Genomic DNA, 14933 nt, shown 5'->3' with positions numbered 1-14933 from the left:
ATGATGCTAAACAAGGAAGTTCTTTCTTTTTCTTTTATAGAATGCATGACTTGGAACTGGCTGTATAAAGTAAAGAACCAGATAGACTCATGTTACCCCAATTTCCATGGATGAATCTCTCATCAAGGGAGTTGCAACTTAGGGGAGTAATGATACCAATCAAAAGTGGAGAGTTCTTTGATGCACTCAAATGGTCAATTCCTGAGACAACTGGATTTCAAAGAGAGATAGTTTATTACTAAGTTCATAGTAGGAGATCAGATGGCCTATTGGCCTAAAAATGTTTCCCCAAACAGCAGTAACCCATATAGTTTGTAGTATCAAAGGTGGACAAATTTTAGGATGAAGAGTGTAATGGTTCAAGATGATGAAGTTACAGATGATCTAATTATTGAGCATGTGCAGATTGATTACTTGCTAGCTTTATCTAGTATGATAGGTTAGGAATTGGAGAGGGTTAGTTCTGGACTGACTCAGGTTCCTTCACTGATAAACATTGGAGGCTGTCTTTGTGATTATAGGCTCTAAAGTTTTAAAACAGGATAAGGTGGTACAAGTAGCAGCGAGTCACAAGGTTTTTACAGTCACAAGATGAAGGGCATATAGTTATACAATCATTATCAAAGATCAAGGCAGCTGGGCCTTACAATATAGGAAAAAGTAAGAAAAGCATCTATATAATCCAGTAATCATAATTATTTGTTAATTCTTAACTCTTGTGTAAGAAAGGGATAAGTTTAGCTTCCACATAGAGACAGCATGGAATAAGGAAAATAGAGGCAGAACCAGCTTAAACAAGCCCTGTGGTAAAAGGGAAGAAAGAGAGAATCTGTGCCAGCTCCTTATATGGAAAAGTAACCAGGGTTACTGGAATGTAAAGAGATATGAGGTAGAATCAGAGGCGGGAACTCCCAGCAAAAAATTTAAACTGAATGAACTCTCTGGGATAGGCTGATCAGTTCAAAATCTCAATAATGAGCTAGTTGGCTCTCTTGGATAGGCTTTACAAATTAAAATCTCAAAGATGGGCTAGTTAGTTCTCTCGGATAGGCTGTAACCTCTGTAGTACCCAGCCAATGGGGAAACAGGGGAGGGACTTACGCATTAGGAGTAGGAGATTTAAAGATCGCCGTTCTCTTCCTCTGGTGTGCCAGCCTACCACGTGTTTAGCTGTGTGCCCTTTCTTGCAAGATCATAAATAAATTCTTTTCTCCTCCAGAACCGAGTAAGCGTTTATTCCTTTATAGGTACTGCTTTATTTCCGACATCTTGGTTACAATAGAATGTAATGAAGCACTGATGGAGATACTCAACTTTGTATGTCTGCCATACCTACCAGTGACAGATTGTAATTGTTCCAGTCAAAGACCATTAAGTTCTTTACTTCTCCTTCTTCCTCATCACTATACCCACCCCCATCTGCTGACTCCCATTCCAATCCACCGGTCAGGAGAAGCAAAGTGAGTGTTCCAGGAAGAATAGAAGAGCAATTCGAGGAATACAGTGGAGCACTTCACCATACTCCCTTTCTCCACCTCAGGCTTCCAAGCCTGAAAGAAGTCTAAGAGTAAAGGGAGGAGGGTTGAGCAGAGATAGCTAGAGCTTTAATTTAGATAAGAGGTTTTTAATACCTAAAAAGTAGACTATTTGTTAATTCCTGAAGCTATGGGATTTGCCTGAAATTTCACCCAAGGAATGAAGAATAATAAATCAACAGAGCAATCAAAGGAGCACTGGTGAGGATGAATGTTGTTACTTTTTGCTTCCAACTTACTCAGTTGAAAGTTTATACATAAACTAGTTTAAGGGAGAAGGAAGAAAAAAATGGGAGAAGATAAACTGGTGAGAGGAAAAAGAAGGAAGGAGAAGTGGAAATACAAAGGGAAGAAGGATAGGGAAGATATAATCTATCTTTCCACATTCTCCTCCTCTCAGCCATGCTTTTGATAATATTATTCCCTTTGTCCAAAATTGACATGCCTAGTGCTCTTCTCCCTTCACCAGGCTAATTTATTTCTATCCTCAGGTCTCTGTTTAGATTTAACCTCCCCCAAACCATTATTGATGCTTAACATTTGTAGGTACATAACAACTGCTTTGAATTGCACGTACTTCATTGGAGTGGAAAAGCGGATCCATTAATTCCTCCTCTCATGACTGTGAGCTTAGAGCACTTTTTAAAATTGTTGAAGTATTATTAACATATCATAAAATACACAGATCTTAGGTGTTCAATTCGATGAGTTTGACAATTATATATTCCTCTGTAACCACCACCCAAATCAAGATAGATTGTTTACATCACCCCACAGAGTTACCTTGTGCCCTTTTCCAGTCAATTCTCCCACCCCCAGGAAACCACTTTCTATGTCTGTCATCACAGATATGTTTGTTATGTTCTTGGATTTCATACAAATGGAATCATACAGTCTGTTGCCTTTTGTGCTTAGCTTCTTTTACTAAATATAATGCTTTTGGAGATTAATCCATGTAGTTGCATCTATCGGTGTTTTGTTTTGTTTATTACTGAGTAGTATTCCATTTTTGAATATACTATAGTTTATCTGTTTTCTCATTGAACTGGGCTGTTTTTAGTTTTTTATCTACCACATAAGGTTATCATAAGCATTCATTTACAAGTTTTTGTGAATGTATTTTTTCATTTCTTTTTGGTATATACCTAAAAGTGGAATTGCTAGGGGTATGTTTAGCATTTTAAGAAATAACCAAACAATTCTCCAAGGTTGTTGTATAATTTTTCATCCCCATTAGCAACCTATGCAAGCTCCATAGCTTTGTATTCTAGCCCGCGCTTAGATGCAAATGCTATTGTCATTAATATTAGTTTTTCTAACAAGTGTGAAATGGTATCTCATTGTAAGTTTAATTTGCATTTCTCTGATGACTAAAGACATTAAGCATATTTTTCATACATTTATTGGATATTCCTATATCTTCTTTTATGAAGTGTCTGTTCAAATCTTTCATTTTGGGGAGAAAATGGTATATTTTTATTGATCACTTGTTGAAAAGGAAAATCAACTGTATTTATACCCTCATATGAGATGCCATCAACATTGAGGCAAGACCCTGCACCAGCAAAAAGTTTATGATTTGGTGAAGGCTCAGATGATGGTTAGCATTTTTTAGCAAGAAAGTTTTTTTAAGTTTGTGCTTTGTTGAACATAATGCTATTGCACATTTAATAGACTACAGTATGGTGTAAATATAACTTTTATGTGAACTGGGAAACCAAAACTTCATGTGATTCACTTTATTGTGATACTCAGTTTATTGTGGTGTTCTGGAACCAAACCCACAATATCACTGAGATATACCTGTATTTAGGTCATTGAGCCATGTTGAGTTACTTTTTGTATATGGTGTGAGGTTGGGGTCCACTTTCATTCTTTTGCATGTGGATGTCCAGTTTTCCAAGTATCTTTGTTGAAGACACTATTGTTTATCCATTGAGTGAACTTGACTCTCTTGTCAAAAATCAAGTGGCCATAGAGGTGTGGTTTCATTTGTGTGATCTCAATTTTATTCCATTGGTCTATATATCTGCCCTTGTACCAGTACCACACTGTTTTGATCTGTAACTTTGTAATAAGTTTTGAAATAAGTAAGTGTTATTTCTCTAACTTTGCCTTCTTTTTCAAGATGGTTTTGGCTATTTGAGATTCTGTGCCTTTCCTTATGAATTTGATGATTAGCTTTTCCATTTCTGCAAAGAAGACTATTAGAATTTTTATTGGGATTGCATTGAATCTGTAAATCACTTTGGGTAGTGTGTCGGTTTGAATATATTGTGTCCCCCAAACGCCATTATCTTTGATGTAATCTTGTGTGGGCAGACGTTATCAGTGTTGATTAGATTGTAATTCTTCCAGTGTTTCTGTGGAGATGCACCCACCCAGCTGTGGTTGATGACTCTGATTGGATAATTTCCATGGAGGTGTTACTCCACCCATTCAGGGTGGGTCTAAATTAAATCACTGGAGCCGTATACATGAGCTGACAAATAGAAGGAACTCAGTGCAGCTGAGAGTGACATTTTGATGAGGAGCTACTGCCAAGAGGGACACTTTGAAGAATGCACAGGAGCTGAGGGAGGAACTGCAGTTTACAGAGACATTTTGGAGATGGGCTTTGAAAGCAGACTTTTGCTGTGGACAAGCTAAGAGAGGACAAATGCCCCAAGAGCAACTGAGAGTGATATTTTGGAGAGAAGCTGAAGCCTAGAGAGGAATGTCCTGGGAGAAGGCCATTTTGAGACCAGAACTTGGAGCAAATGCCAGCTTTGTGCCTTCCTAGTTAAAGGAGGTTTTCTGGAGACCATTGGCCATCCTCCAGTGAAGGTACCTGATTGTTGATGTGTTGCCTTGGACACTTTATGGCCTTAATACTGTAACTGTGTAACCAAATAAACCCCCTTTTATGAAAGCCAATCCATTTCTGGTGTATTGCATTCTGGCAGCATTAGCACACTAGAACAGGTAGTATTGACATCTTAATGATATTAAATCTTCTAATCTGTAAGCACATAATATATTTCCATTTAGTAAGTTCTTCTTTAATTTCTTTCTGTAATGATTTGTAGTTTTCTACGTACAGGTCCTTTACATCCTTGGTTAAATTTATTCCTAGATATTTTATTCTTTTAGTTGCTATTGTAAATGGAATTAATTTCTGATTTCATTTTCAGATTTTGATTTTTTAAATTGGCAAATCTTCATTGTTTCAATCTACATTTTAAAATATATTTGGTCTCCAAATAAAAAAAATCAGTGTTTGTGCATCTGCACAAATGCGCACACACACACATATGTAACTCACAGATCATGCTCTTTTCTTACTGAAATAATAATTTTGTGAAAACTAACATTTGTCAATTGTTAGAAGTCAAAAATTAAATATTTATCTGCACATTTAATAAATACTAAATATAAAAATTATCATATCCCACATAAAAATGATGCAATGAGTTTTTTAAGTCTTAAGGAATTTTGTCATATTACATACTGAGCTGAAGGGTTTACCTGTCAAAAAGAAACTGAAGAAAGCTGCTGTAATATGCTTGGGAAATTGAAAGCTATTCTCATGACTGTTCCTGAATCCATCCATGCTGCATGTGGCATGACCATTTTCAACAGGCTCTCAGTTCCACTTTGGACCTTTACTCATTTTTCTGTTGGTCATCTACAGAATTTTCACTTCCAATCTTCTTTTCCATGATGCTTCTACCTTTCTGCTATATTTAAAGGAGGAGATGGTACTGGCAATTCCACATGCATGCATAAATTTCTTCTACTTTTTTTGGTAACAGTGTTATTACATATAATTCACACACCATAATCTTCACTCTGTCAAAGTGTACAATTCGGTGATTTTTAGCTTATTTACACCATTGTGCATCTAATTTTAGAAAACATTTATCACCAGAAAAAGAAACTCCCATAGCCATTAGTAGTCACTTCCCAACTCCTCCTCCCCACACCCCCTGATACAGCTAATCTATTTTCTGTCTCTAGGTATTTGCCTATTCTAAACATTTCAGATAAATGGCATCATAAATGTGATCCTAGTGACTGGCTTATTTCATTTAGCATAATGTTTTCAAAGTTCATCCACATTATACTGTGTATCATAACTTCCTTCGTTTTGTGGCTAAATAGTATTCCTTTACATACATATGCCAAATTTTATTTATTCACTCATCAACTGAAGAGCACTTGAGTTATTTCCACATTTTTGGATATTATGAAACCTGCTGCTGTGGACATTTGTGTAAAAGTTTTTGAGTGTTTTCAATTCTCTTGGCTATTAGGAGTGGAATTGCTGAGTCAATGATAAGTCTATGTTTAGGGTTTTGAGGAACTGCCAAATTGATTTCCAAAGTGGCTGCACCATTTTCTATTCCTACCAGCCATTTATGGGAGTTATAATTTCTCCACAACTTCACCAAATATTGTTATTGTCTGGTTTTGTAAACAATTATAGCCAACATGTATTATTTACATAATGACTAAAAATGTTGAGCATCCTTTTATGTGCTTATTGGTCATTTGTATATTTTCTTTGGAGAAATGTCTATTAGGATCCTTTGTCTATTTTTATATTGGGTTATGTGTTAGTTTGGAGCATGTTCTTTTAATCCATTCTTGTGGGGGTAGACCTATTGTGGGTGGGATCTTTTGATTAGGTTGTTTACATGGAGATGTGACCCAGCACATTCAAGGTGGGTCTTAATCCCCTTGCTTGAGTCCGTTATGAGAGAGGATAAGAAACAGATGGAACCCAGGGAGCTCAGAGAAGCTAAGAAAGAAAACACCCTTGGAGAAGCAATAAGAACCCACAGAAACTGAGAGAGCCCTTTTGAGACCAGGTCCCAGGAGAGAAGGACCAGCAGACATCGCCATGTGCCTTCCCAGGTAACAGCGGAACTCTGAATGTGAGCAGCCTTTCCTCAGAGAAGGTATCTTCCTCTTGATGCCTTAATTTGGACATTTTCATAGCCTTAGAACTGTAAATTTGTAGCCTAATAAAACTCCATTGAAAAAATCAACCCATTTCTGGTATATTGCATTCTGGCAGCTTTAGCAAACCTAAAGAGGTTATTTGTCTTTTTATAGTTGAATTGTAAGTGATTTGATATATTCTTTTATAAGTCTCTAATCAGATATGTGATTTCCAAATATTTTCTCTCATTATGTGGGTTGTCTTCTCCCTTTCTTCATAGTTTCCTTTGAAGCACAAAGGTTTTTAATTTTGATGGGCTCCAATTTTTGTATTTTTTTATTTTTATCCCTTTGTTTTTGAAAACATTGCCAAATGTAAGGCCATGAAGAGCTATACCTATATTTTCTTCTAAGAGTTTTATAGTTTTAGCTCTTACAAGTAGGTTTACAATCCATTTTGGGTTATTTTTGTATAGACAAGTGGTAGGGTCTAACTTTATTATTTTGCATGTGATCTACTTTTTAATTGTTTCTTAAAATTATAATATAATACATAATAATTATACAATTTAAATAATACAGTGGTATTTGTAGTAAAACACAAAAGTTCTTCTCCAACATACTCCTAAATCTTACTTTCTTCTTCAGAGATAACCTTTATGAACAACTTGGGGATACATTCTTCCAGATGCTTTATAAATGCATACACACACACACACACGTAATGTAATTATATATATGTGTGTATGTGTGTGTGTGTATGTAATATGCTACTGTGCATTTATTCTTCAAATTATTGTTAAAAATGCCAATGTTTAAGCATTTTTTCATGTTAGTATATATAGAAATACTGGCAATTTTATAGTAAAGTAATAAAACATAGTCACCTCTAGGGAGAAGGAGGTAGATGGGGTGGAAAGGGAGAGGTATAAGCCAGACTTCTCTGAAAGTACTTTTGACTTTAGAACATGTTTAGAAGTTTTGATGTTGTTCCATGCTACATTTCCTTGCTCCTCCACTGACGTGAGCCACCATTGTGGTTCACAATTCTTTGCATCTTATACTCATCTGCCAATGATAGCATCCCATTTTAAATACTGTTCTGGTTTGCTAAAGCTGCCATTATGCAAAATATCAGAAATAGATTGACTTTTATATAGGGTATTTATTAGATTACAAATTTACAGTTCTAAGGCAATAAAAGTGTCCAACTAAGGCATCAACAAGAGGATACCTTCACTGAAGAAAGGCTGATGGCATCCAGAACACCTCTGTCAGCTGGGAAGGCACGTGGCTGGCATCTGCTGGTCCTTTGCTCCTGGTTTCAAAATGGCTTTCTCCAAAATGTCCCTGGGCTTCTGTCTCTCTTAGCTTCTCTTTCTCAGGTCCTGTGCATCCTTGCTTGTTCTCCCAGGGTGTTTCTCTCTAAGCATCTGGGGGCCTTCTCTTAGCTTCTCTGGGGCAAACACTGGGCTTCATCTCTTAGCTTAGCATCTCCAAACATCTTTCTGTCTGCATCTCCAAATGTCTGTGTTGGCCCCTAAGCTCTCTTAAGGACTCCAGTAAACTAATCAAGAGTCACCTTGAATGGGCGGATCACATCTCCATGGAACAACCCTATCAAAAGATCCCACCCACAATAGATCTGCCCCCACAAGACTGCATCAAAGAACGTGGCTTTTTATGGGGTACATAGCAGATTCAAACCAGCACAAATACCTAGTATGCTTCTTTCCACTCTTCCCCACGGGTCTTGCCAATGCCACATGGGTAGATTCTCACAGTATTTAAGTCTAACACACTTGAGGGGAGTTAATGGCCCTGGGGCAACCCAAAACCTGTGTGGAGATTGCCATGGATAAATGTTCCTACCTTCCATTCTTTTGTTGGACACTTTTAGGAGGTATTCTATTACTTTTTAGAAGGTTCAGGGGAAATTGAGCCCTCACTGCCCATAGCAGTGACTTTGGCAATGTATCCTGTATTGGTTTTTGCTCCTTCCGTATCTCACGCTCATTGCTCCTTTGCTTCGGCGTTCTCAGCCAACTTCCTATGTAAAATTCCTGCGTTCAAGTCCTTGTCTCCAGCTCTGTTTTCAGAGGATCCCAAACCAAAGCCATTGGTACTGGAAGCAGCCCTACAAAACAGATCTCCAGGATGCGATTCTGGAACTGCTCATCAGGTTAAATGGCAGTAAATATCCCATTGCTGGGGGTAAGCGGAGTGGGGATAATTCCTTGTATGCTGTAACATCACTATTATCAAGATTCTTGCCTCTGATGGATTGGTAGGAATAGAAATCATTGGACTTGCGGTAGTTCTGTCACGTGAATGGTGTGGGGGCAATGGTAATGACAAGGACTGTGGAGTCGCCTGGCTCAGGATTTTACAGTAAGAGTGACCGAGCCGTAACGGCAGCTGCATGCACAGGTTTGAGAGGTGCCCTGTGTTACGGTGCCCACGAGTTAAAGTACGAGACAGCTAAACAGAATTTAAAGAGCCTTTATTAGCCGGCCGGCGACTGCTTACTGTCACTCTGTGCAGGGAGTTCAGTAAGCAGCCCAGACCTGTTTGTGCTGGTGCCTTATATAGACAGAAACCATATTCTGGGAACGCAAGCAAGCTATTTTAACAGAAGCAGAGTTGGCAGTTAGCTATTGGTTACAAAAGACAATTTAGCAAGGTTTAGCTGAGGAACATTTTACAGAAAGTTTCACTTGGAACTGGTGCAGTTATTGATACAAAAAGTTTCACTTGGAACTGGTGCAGTTATTGATTGTTAAAGGGTTATGCTTGGCTGATGCGTGTAACCGCAGTTTCGCCTCCCCTGAACGGAAAAGTTTCACTTCCTTTAACTGGTGCAGTCTCACTGCCTCCTCCTCATGGCTTAATGCCGTTTACACAACATTTTTACTTTGCAGATGTTATAGGATTAAGGGGAAAGGGGCCCCACTTCACCCTGCTCTGGCTTTAGGGTCCCCAGACCAGAGTGGGGCATGCGGATGGGTGTGCCTGGGAGCTCCCGGGGCTGGGGAAGACTTCCGGGAGTCGGGTCGCGCGGGCTGCCGGAAGTGGTAGTTCCTTCTGTCCAACGCACGAACGCGCTGACGCATATCCTGTGCGCTCGGGCGGCGGCCTGCCCTGGGTCCGGCGTCTGTCCCCTGCCCCCGCGGCGGGAGAGAAGCGTTTGGACTTCGTCTGGCTCGAGGTCGGCCTGCCGAAGGGTCCGCGTAGCAAGCGCCGCAGAATCGGGAGCGGGCACAGAACCGACTGGCGTGACTCCCTCCGTCTGCAGATCCGGGAGGTGGAGCAGCCTTTCTCCCCGGAGCGCCCCCACTGCCCGTCCGGGGCTCGGACCGAGGGGCACCGGCAGGAATCGCCGGCGGCTGTACAGCACAGAATTAATCTGGCCTCGCTACCTCCTGCTCCAGACCCGGAGCGGCTGCCTGACCCGCGCGTGCGTGCGTTTTCCTGTGTGCGCGTGTGCGCGGGTGGAGGTGGGGAGCTCCGTGGCTGCGGAGGTGAAAGGGGTTTCAGTCCTGGGAAGGGCAGGCCGACCCCTTCCCTCCGTGGGGCGGGAAGCTTCCCCCTCCCTGGGGTCGGGGCGTGGGAGTAACAGGGAGACCAGTTGGTTCCCTCACACTTTTCTCTCCTCCCGCAGCCCTTGGGTCCTGCCATCCCGGGCGGAGGGGACGAAACCGATCTTTGGGATGGCCGCCAGGGTCCGGACAGCTTCCATCTGGGTGAGCAGTTTTCTTTCATTCGTGAACACCGAGGTGTACAGACGCTCCCCCTTCCAGGATCTGAGCTTGCCTTGAGCTGTGTCCACCCCCCTTCCAAGCCACTGGGCCTCCTTTAGAGTGTTAGACTTTCGAAGCGCTTCTTGTCTTGATACTTTTCATTTACCCCTTCCTTCAGCCTCTTTTCCTTTCCAGATTTGTACCCTGAACTGCGAGGGCAACAAGAGGAAATCACCCACCCATATTTTTTTACTGAGTGTCTTCTCTAGGATCCTTGTGCTTTAGGGAATGTAGAGTTTTGGTTTTTGATGACAGGGTGGTGGTACTTATTAAGAGATGAGGCCAGAGGTGTAGGCAAAGACCAGGTCATAGAGGGCTTTGAGCACCGGACTAGGAGCTTGGACTTTATCCAATAAGGGAAGGATATTTACTGAAGTGTTTTCACAAAGAGGTTTTAGTTAGGGTAGTCTGCCAGCAGGTAAGAGAAGACAAGGGTTTAAGTAAACTAGTGATTTTGGAAAAGAAGAAGAGGGAGGTAGATCCCAGAGGTGGTAAAGAAGCAGAACTGGACTTGGTAACTTAATTGGGTGCTGGTGGTGAGGGAGGGGGAATAGCCAGGCATGCTGGCTGGAGTTCTGCTGTGTGGGCCTGGGTTGGGGTGGAACCATTCCCTGAGTCAGGGATGACTGTCGGGGTTGTTATTTGGGGTGAAGATTTCAGTTTTATAAACATTGGGCCCCCCAGGTGGAGGTGTTGGTGGATGGTGGGTAGGTTTGTATTTCAAGAGAAAAGTATGGATGGGTTACACTATGAAGTGTGCTTGAATTAGCTCAGGGAGAGTGTGTTCCTTGAGAAGAGGGATGAGGTCAGTGCTCAGGGAAATGACAAGGAAGGGGAAGACAGGGCAAGAGGGGCTGGAGCTTAAAGATGGCATCGGAGAGAGGCGGGAGGAGGTAAGGAGAGAGTGCCTTCAGAGCAAACCTCAGAAATGGTTGCCATGTGAGGTGCTCCAGGTAGGTCAAGGTTATGAAAGTCTAAATTGCTGGTGGTGGTAGTGTTGGTTGTTGCTGGTTATATTTCCAGAGCAGTGTGTGTGAGAGAGAGTGAGTTAGTGAGTGAGTGTGTGTGTGTTGAGCAGGGCAGGAGGGGGCTTGACTGGGTGAAGGTGTGAGATCGTGGAAATAGCAGTTGGCTGCAGAAATGAGACATGAGGCAGTGGACACCAGCATTGTGGTCTTTTACCAGGGAGCTGTGTTGTGATAGGAAGAGGACGGTTTAGATATAAATCACCTAAAAGTCCCTACTTTCCTATTTACAAATTTTTCATCTTCCTGACTGTAATTTATTAGAGTGGTCTGTTTTCTTTAAGTATTCCTGTATTTCCTACCATTTCAACCAAATGTTAACACTCAGTGTTTACTATGTGTACTTCTGGGCTAAAGCCTTAATTGGTATTAACTCGAAACCTCACAACAGTTTAAGTGGTAAAAACTCATTTTTCTGTGACAGGAGGATGCTGAGGCTCAGAGGGGCTAGTTGTTACCCCCAGGTGACACAGCTGGTCAGTGCAAAGCCAGGATCTGAATCTACGTGGTCTGGAACTGAGCCCTTCCTGGTCTATTATACTCCACTGCTTCTGGTTGTAGTTTGAAAATTTCTCAAGAGAGAGAGATTCCATGTTCCTGGTCCGTAATAATAATTGCCATTTACCCACAGAGGTATTTGTCAGTTCCTTGGATCTAAAACCAGATGAAAGTAATATAGGCAGGACTGGTTAGATACCTTGCCATGCCTGGGACAGGGGGATAGATCTTTCGCAGTGGAACTGAGAAGGCTCTCAGGTATAATCAGCGCACTGCATTAAGACATCTCTCATCCATTTCCTAGAAGAATCGATCATGGTCCAGGAGCTGATGCTCCATCTTATGCCCTTGGAAACTGTCTCTCTCAGTGTAGGTGACCACACTCAGGGATGGGCTGAAACCTGCAGTTGTAAGATCTACAACAGGGGTGTCCCTTTCCTGTGATAGATACGCACCACTCCGAAGTTCTGAGTGTCTTGCTTCTGTGTATGAAGGGCGTGTAGTGATGAGAAGTCTAGCTGGTGAGTCTGATTTCAGAGCATAGGGAAAGGAGCCATCAGAGGTGACTTCACTGAGGCCTTGTAAGCCCCTGACCCTCTAGGTCTTTCCTCTGAGGGTGCTGGGCACATACGGACAAATTTTCTTTTTTGACCTGCTTTTGCTATTTGGCTACTTTCTGCCCTTGACACTTCTCCGCTGCCCCCCCCCCCCCAATGTGTTGCTATTACCAACTGAGGTACAGGGAAGCTAGGTTCCCAGGGGCCTGGAAAGATTCATTCACCTGCCTGTGTGTAGGACTGGACTTATGTTAGGTAAACTCTGTTCCAGTGTGTAGGCAGTTGCTCTGCTCCCATGGACCACTGTCAGCCACCACTGCTGCCAAGACCTCAGTGGTATCATTTGTGGCCCAGAGCTGGCAGTTCAAGTAGTACATGAGTCAGAGTTCTAAGTCTGATGTGAGGTGGGGGGTAGTGCTGGGGGAGGAATCTTGCTGGAAAGGTTGGCCAGTCCTCCTGTGCTTTCCTTGACCAGACTCAGAATTGATCAGCTTGGGGAATTAAAGGTAAGGCGATGATTCTGTGTTGAAATGTGGCCCTGTAACATTCATCCATCAGTTATTTATTAAAAAGGTGACAACCCTTACTGAACACTTATATATTCCAAGCACTGTTTTAGGCAGTAGGATACGGAGATAACAGCCCAGCCCCGGAAGCACAGATCGGAGGACACAAAACAGCTGTGTGGGAAGAGCTGGACAGAGGGGAGCACCAAGTGCCATGGAGGGCAAGGTCCATGGGGGTGGCCAGGCAGAGGGAGCCCCACGTGCAGTTAGGAAGGCAGGAGACCCCAGTGGGTTGGGTTAGGGACAGCCAGGAGTGGGGAGGAGGGAGTGGCAGGGCAGTCCTGGGCAGAAGGAAGGCTCCACGGGGAGCCTTGGAGGTGACCTAACGTGGTGGCTGGAGTGAATCCCAGCCCAGGCCTCGTGGCTGTGTAACTTCTGAGCAGGTTACTCTTCCTCTCCAAACAAACTTAAAATTATATTTTGCTGGTGAGTTGAGCCTTTAATCATTATAAGGTGACTCTCTTTATCTCTAGGAATGCTTTCTGTGCTACACGAGCTTTTTTTGGCTAATATTCACTTGTTATATCTTTTTTTTCAGCTTTATGTTTTAGATGTGTCTTTTGTAAATAGGATCAGAGGTTTTTTTTTTAATCATTTGTCAATCTTTGTATTTAAATTGGGAGTTTAGTCTATTTATGGTTAACATACTTATTGATATGTTTGGGTTTAAATCTTCCATCTTACTTTACCTTCCTTTTTGCTGCAGCTGGTCTGTTTCTTTTCTTCTTTCTTGCCTTTTGGATAAAAAAGGGAGTTTTCCTCTTGATGGGTTTGGAAGTTATATGTACCATTTCTTCCTTTCTAATTAATTAATTAATTTTTACTTCAACTTTATTTTGACATAATTTTAGGTCTTGGAAAAATTTCAAGAATAATTCAAGGAATTGTTATATAGACTGAGATTCACATGTTAGTATTTTACTATGTTTGCTTTATTCTTTTCTTTTTCCTCCCCCTCTTCTTTCCTTCCTCCTTGTGCCAGTTTGAATGTATTGTGTCCCCCAAACACCGTTATCTTTGATGTAGTCTTGTGGGGCAGACGTTTTGGTGCTGATTAGAGTTGCTTGGAATGTGCCCCACCCAGCTGTGGGTAATGACTCTGATGAGATATTCCCGTGGAGGCATGGCCCCACCCATTCAGGGTGGGACTTGATCAGTGGAGCCATATAAATGAGCTGACTCAAAGAGAAGGAACCCAGTGCAGCTGTGAGTGACCTTTTGAAGAGGAGCAAGCTTGCTAGAGAGGAACATCCTGGGAGAAAGCCATTTTGAAACCAGAACTTCGGAGCAGACGCCAGCCACGTGCCTTCCCAGTTAACAGAGGTTTTCCGGACACCACTGGCCATCCTCCAGTGAAGGTACCCGATTACTGATGTGTTACCTTGGACACTTTATGGCCTTAAGACTATAACTGTGTAGCCAAATAAACCCCCTTTTTATAAAAGCCAGTCCATTTCTGGTGTTCTGCATTCCACAGCATTAGCAAACTAGAACAGATTTTGGTACCAGAAGTGGGGTGCTTTTGCTGCTGAGTTTGCAAATACCAAACATGTTGGAATGGCTTTTTAAGTGGATAGGGGGAGGATTCTGGAAGAATTGTGAGTAGCTTGATAGAAAAGGCCAAAACTGCTTTAAAGGGACTGTTTATAGAAATATGGACTCTAAAGATACTTCTGATGAGGACTTGAGCAGAAATGATGAATGTGTTGTTGCAAACTGGAAGAAAGGCGATCCTTGTTTTAAAGTGGCAGAGAATTTGGCAAAATTGAGTCCTGGTGTCAGATGAAAGGAAGAATTTGAAAGCGACAACGTGGAGTACTTAGCTGAGGAGATCTCCAGACTACGAGTGGAGGATGTAACCTGGCTTCTCCTTGCAGCTTACAGTAAAATGCAAGTGGAGAGAGATAAACTTAGAACTGAACTCTTGGGTTCTAAGAAACCAGAAGCTGATGGCTTGGAAAATTACGAGCTTCCAGGGGGTGGAATCCCAGAAGCTACAGCCCAACATGAGGATGTTACCAAACAT

The 14933-nt window shown here is 41.9% G+C and overlaps 1 protein-coding gene across 1 annotated transcript in view; it reads left to right on the top strand.

Moving 5' to 3' along the window:
• ZNF268 (zinc finger protein 268) overlaps nt 1-14933 on the top strand; it is a 115677-nt gene that overhangs the window by 65043 nt on the left and 35701 nt on the right. Inside the window, 1 exon segment of the mRNA XM_037816802.1 lies at nt 10123-10204. Coding sequence (XP_037672730.1) covers nt 10123-10204 — 82 coding nt within the window.

The sequence above is a fragment of the Choloepus didactylus genome, chromosome 23 (assembly GCF_015220235.1).
Source record: "Choloepus didactylus isolate mChoDid1 chromosome 23, mChoDid1.pri, whole genome shotgun sequence".
In the NCBI taxonomy this organism is placed as follows: Eukaryota; Metazoa; Chordata; class Mammalia; order Pilosa; family Megalonychidae; genus Choloepus; species Choloepus didactylus.
The sequence above is the reverse complement of the archived record's forward strand: the minus strand, read 5'-3'. Positions and strand labels throughout refer to the sequence as shown.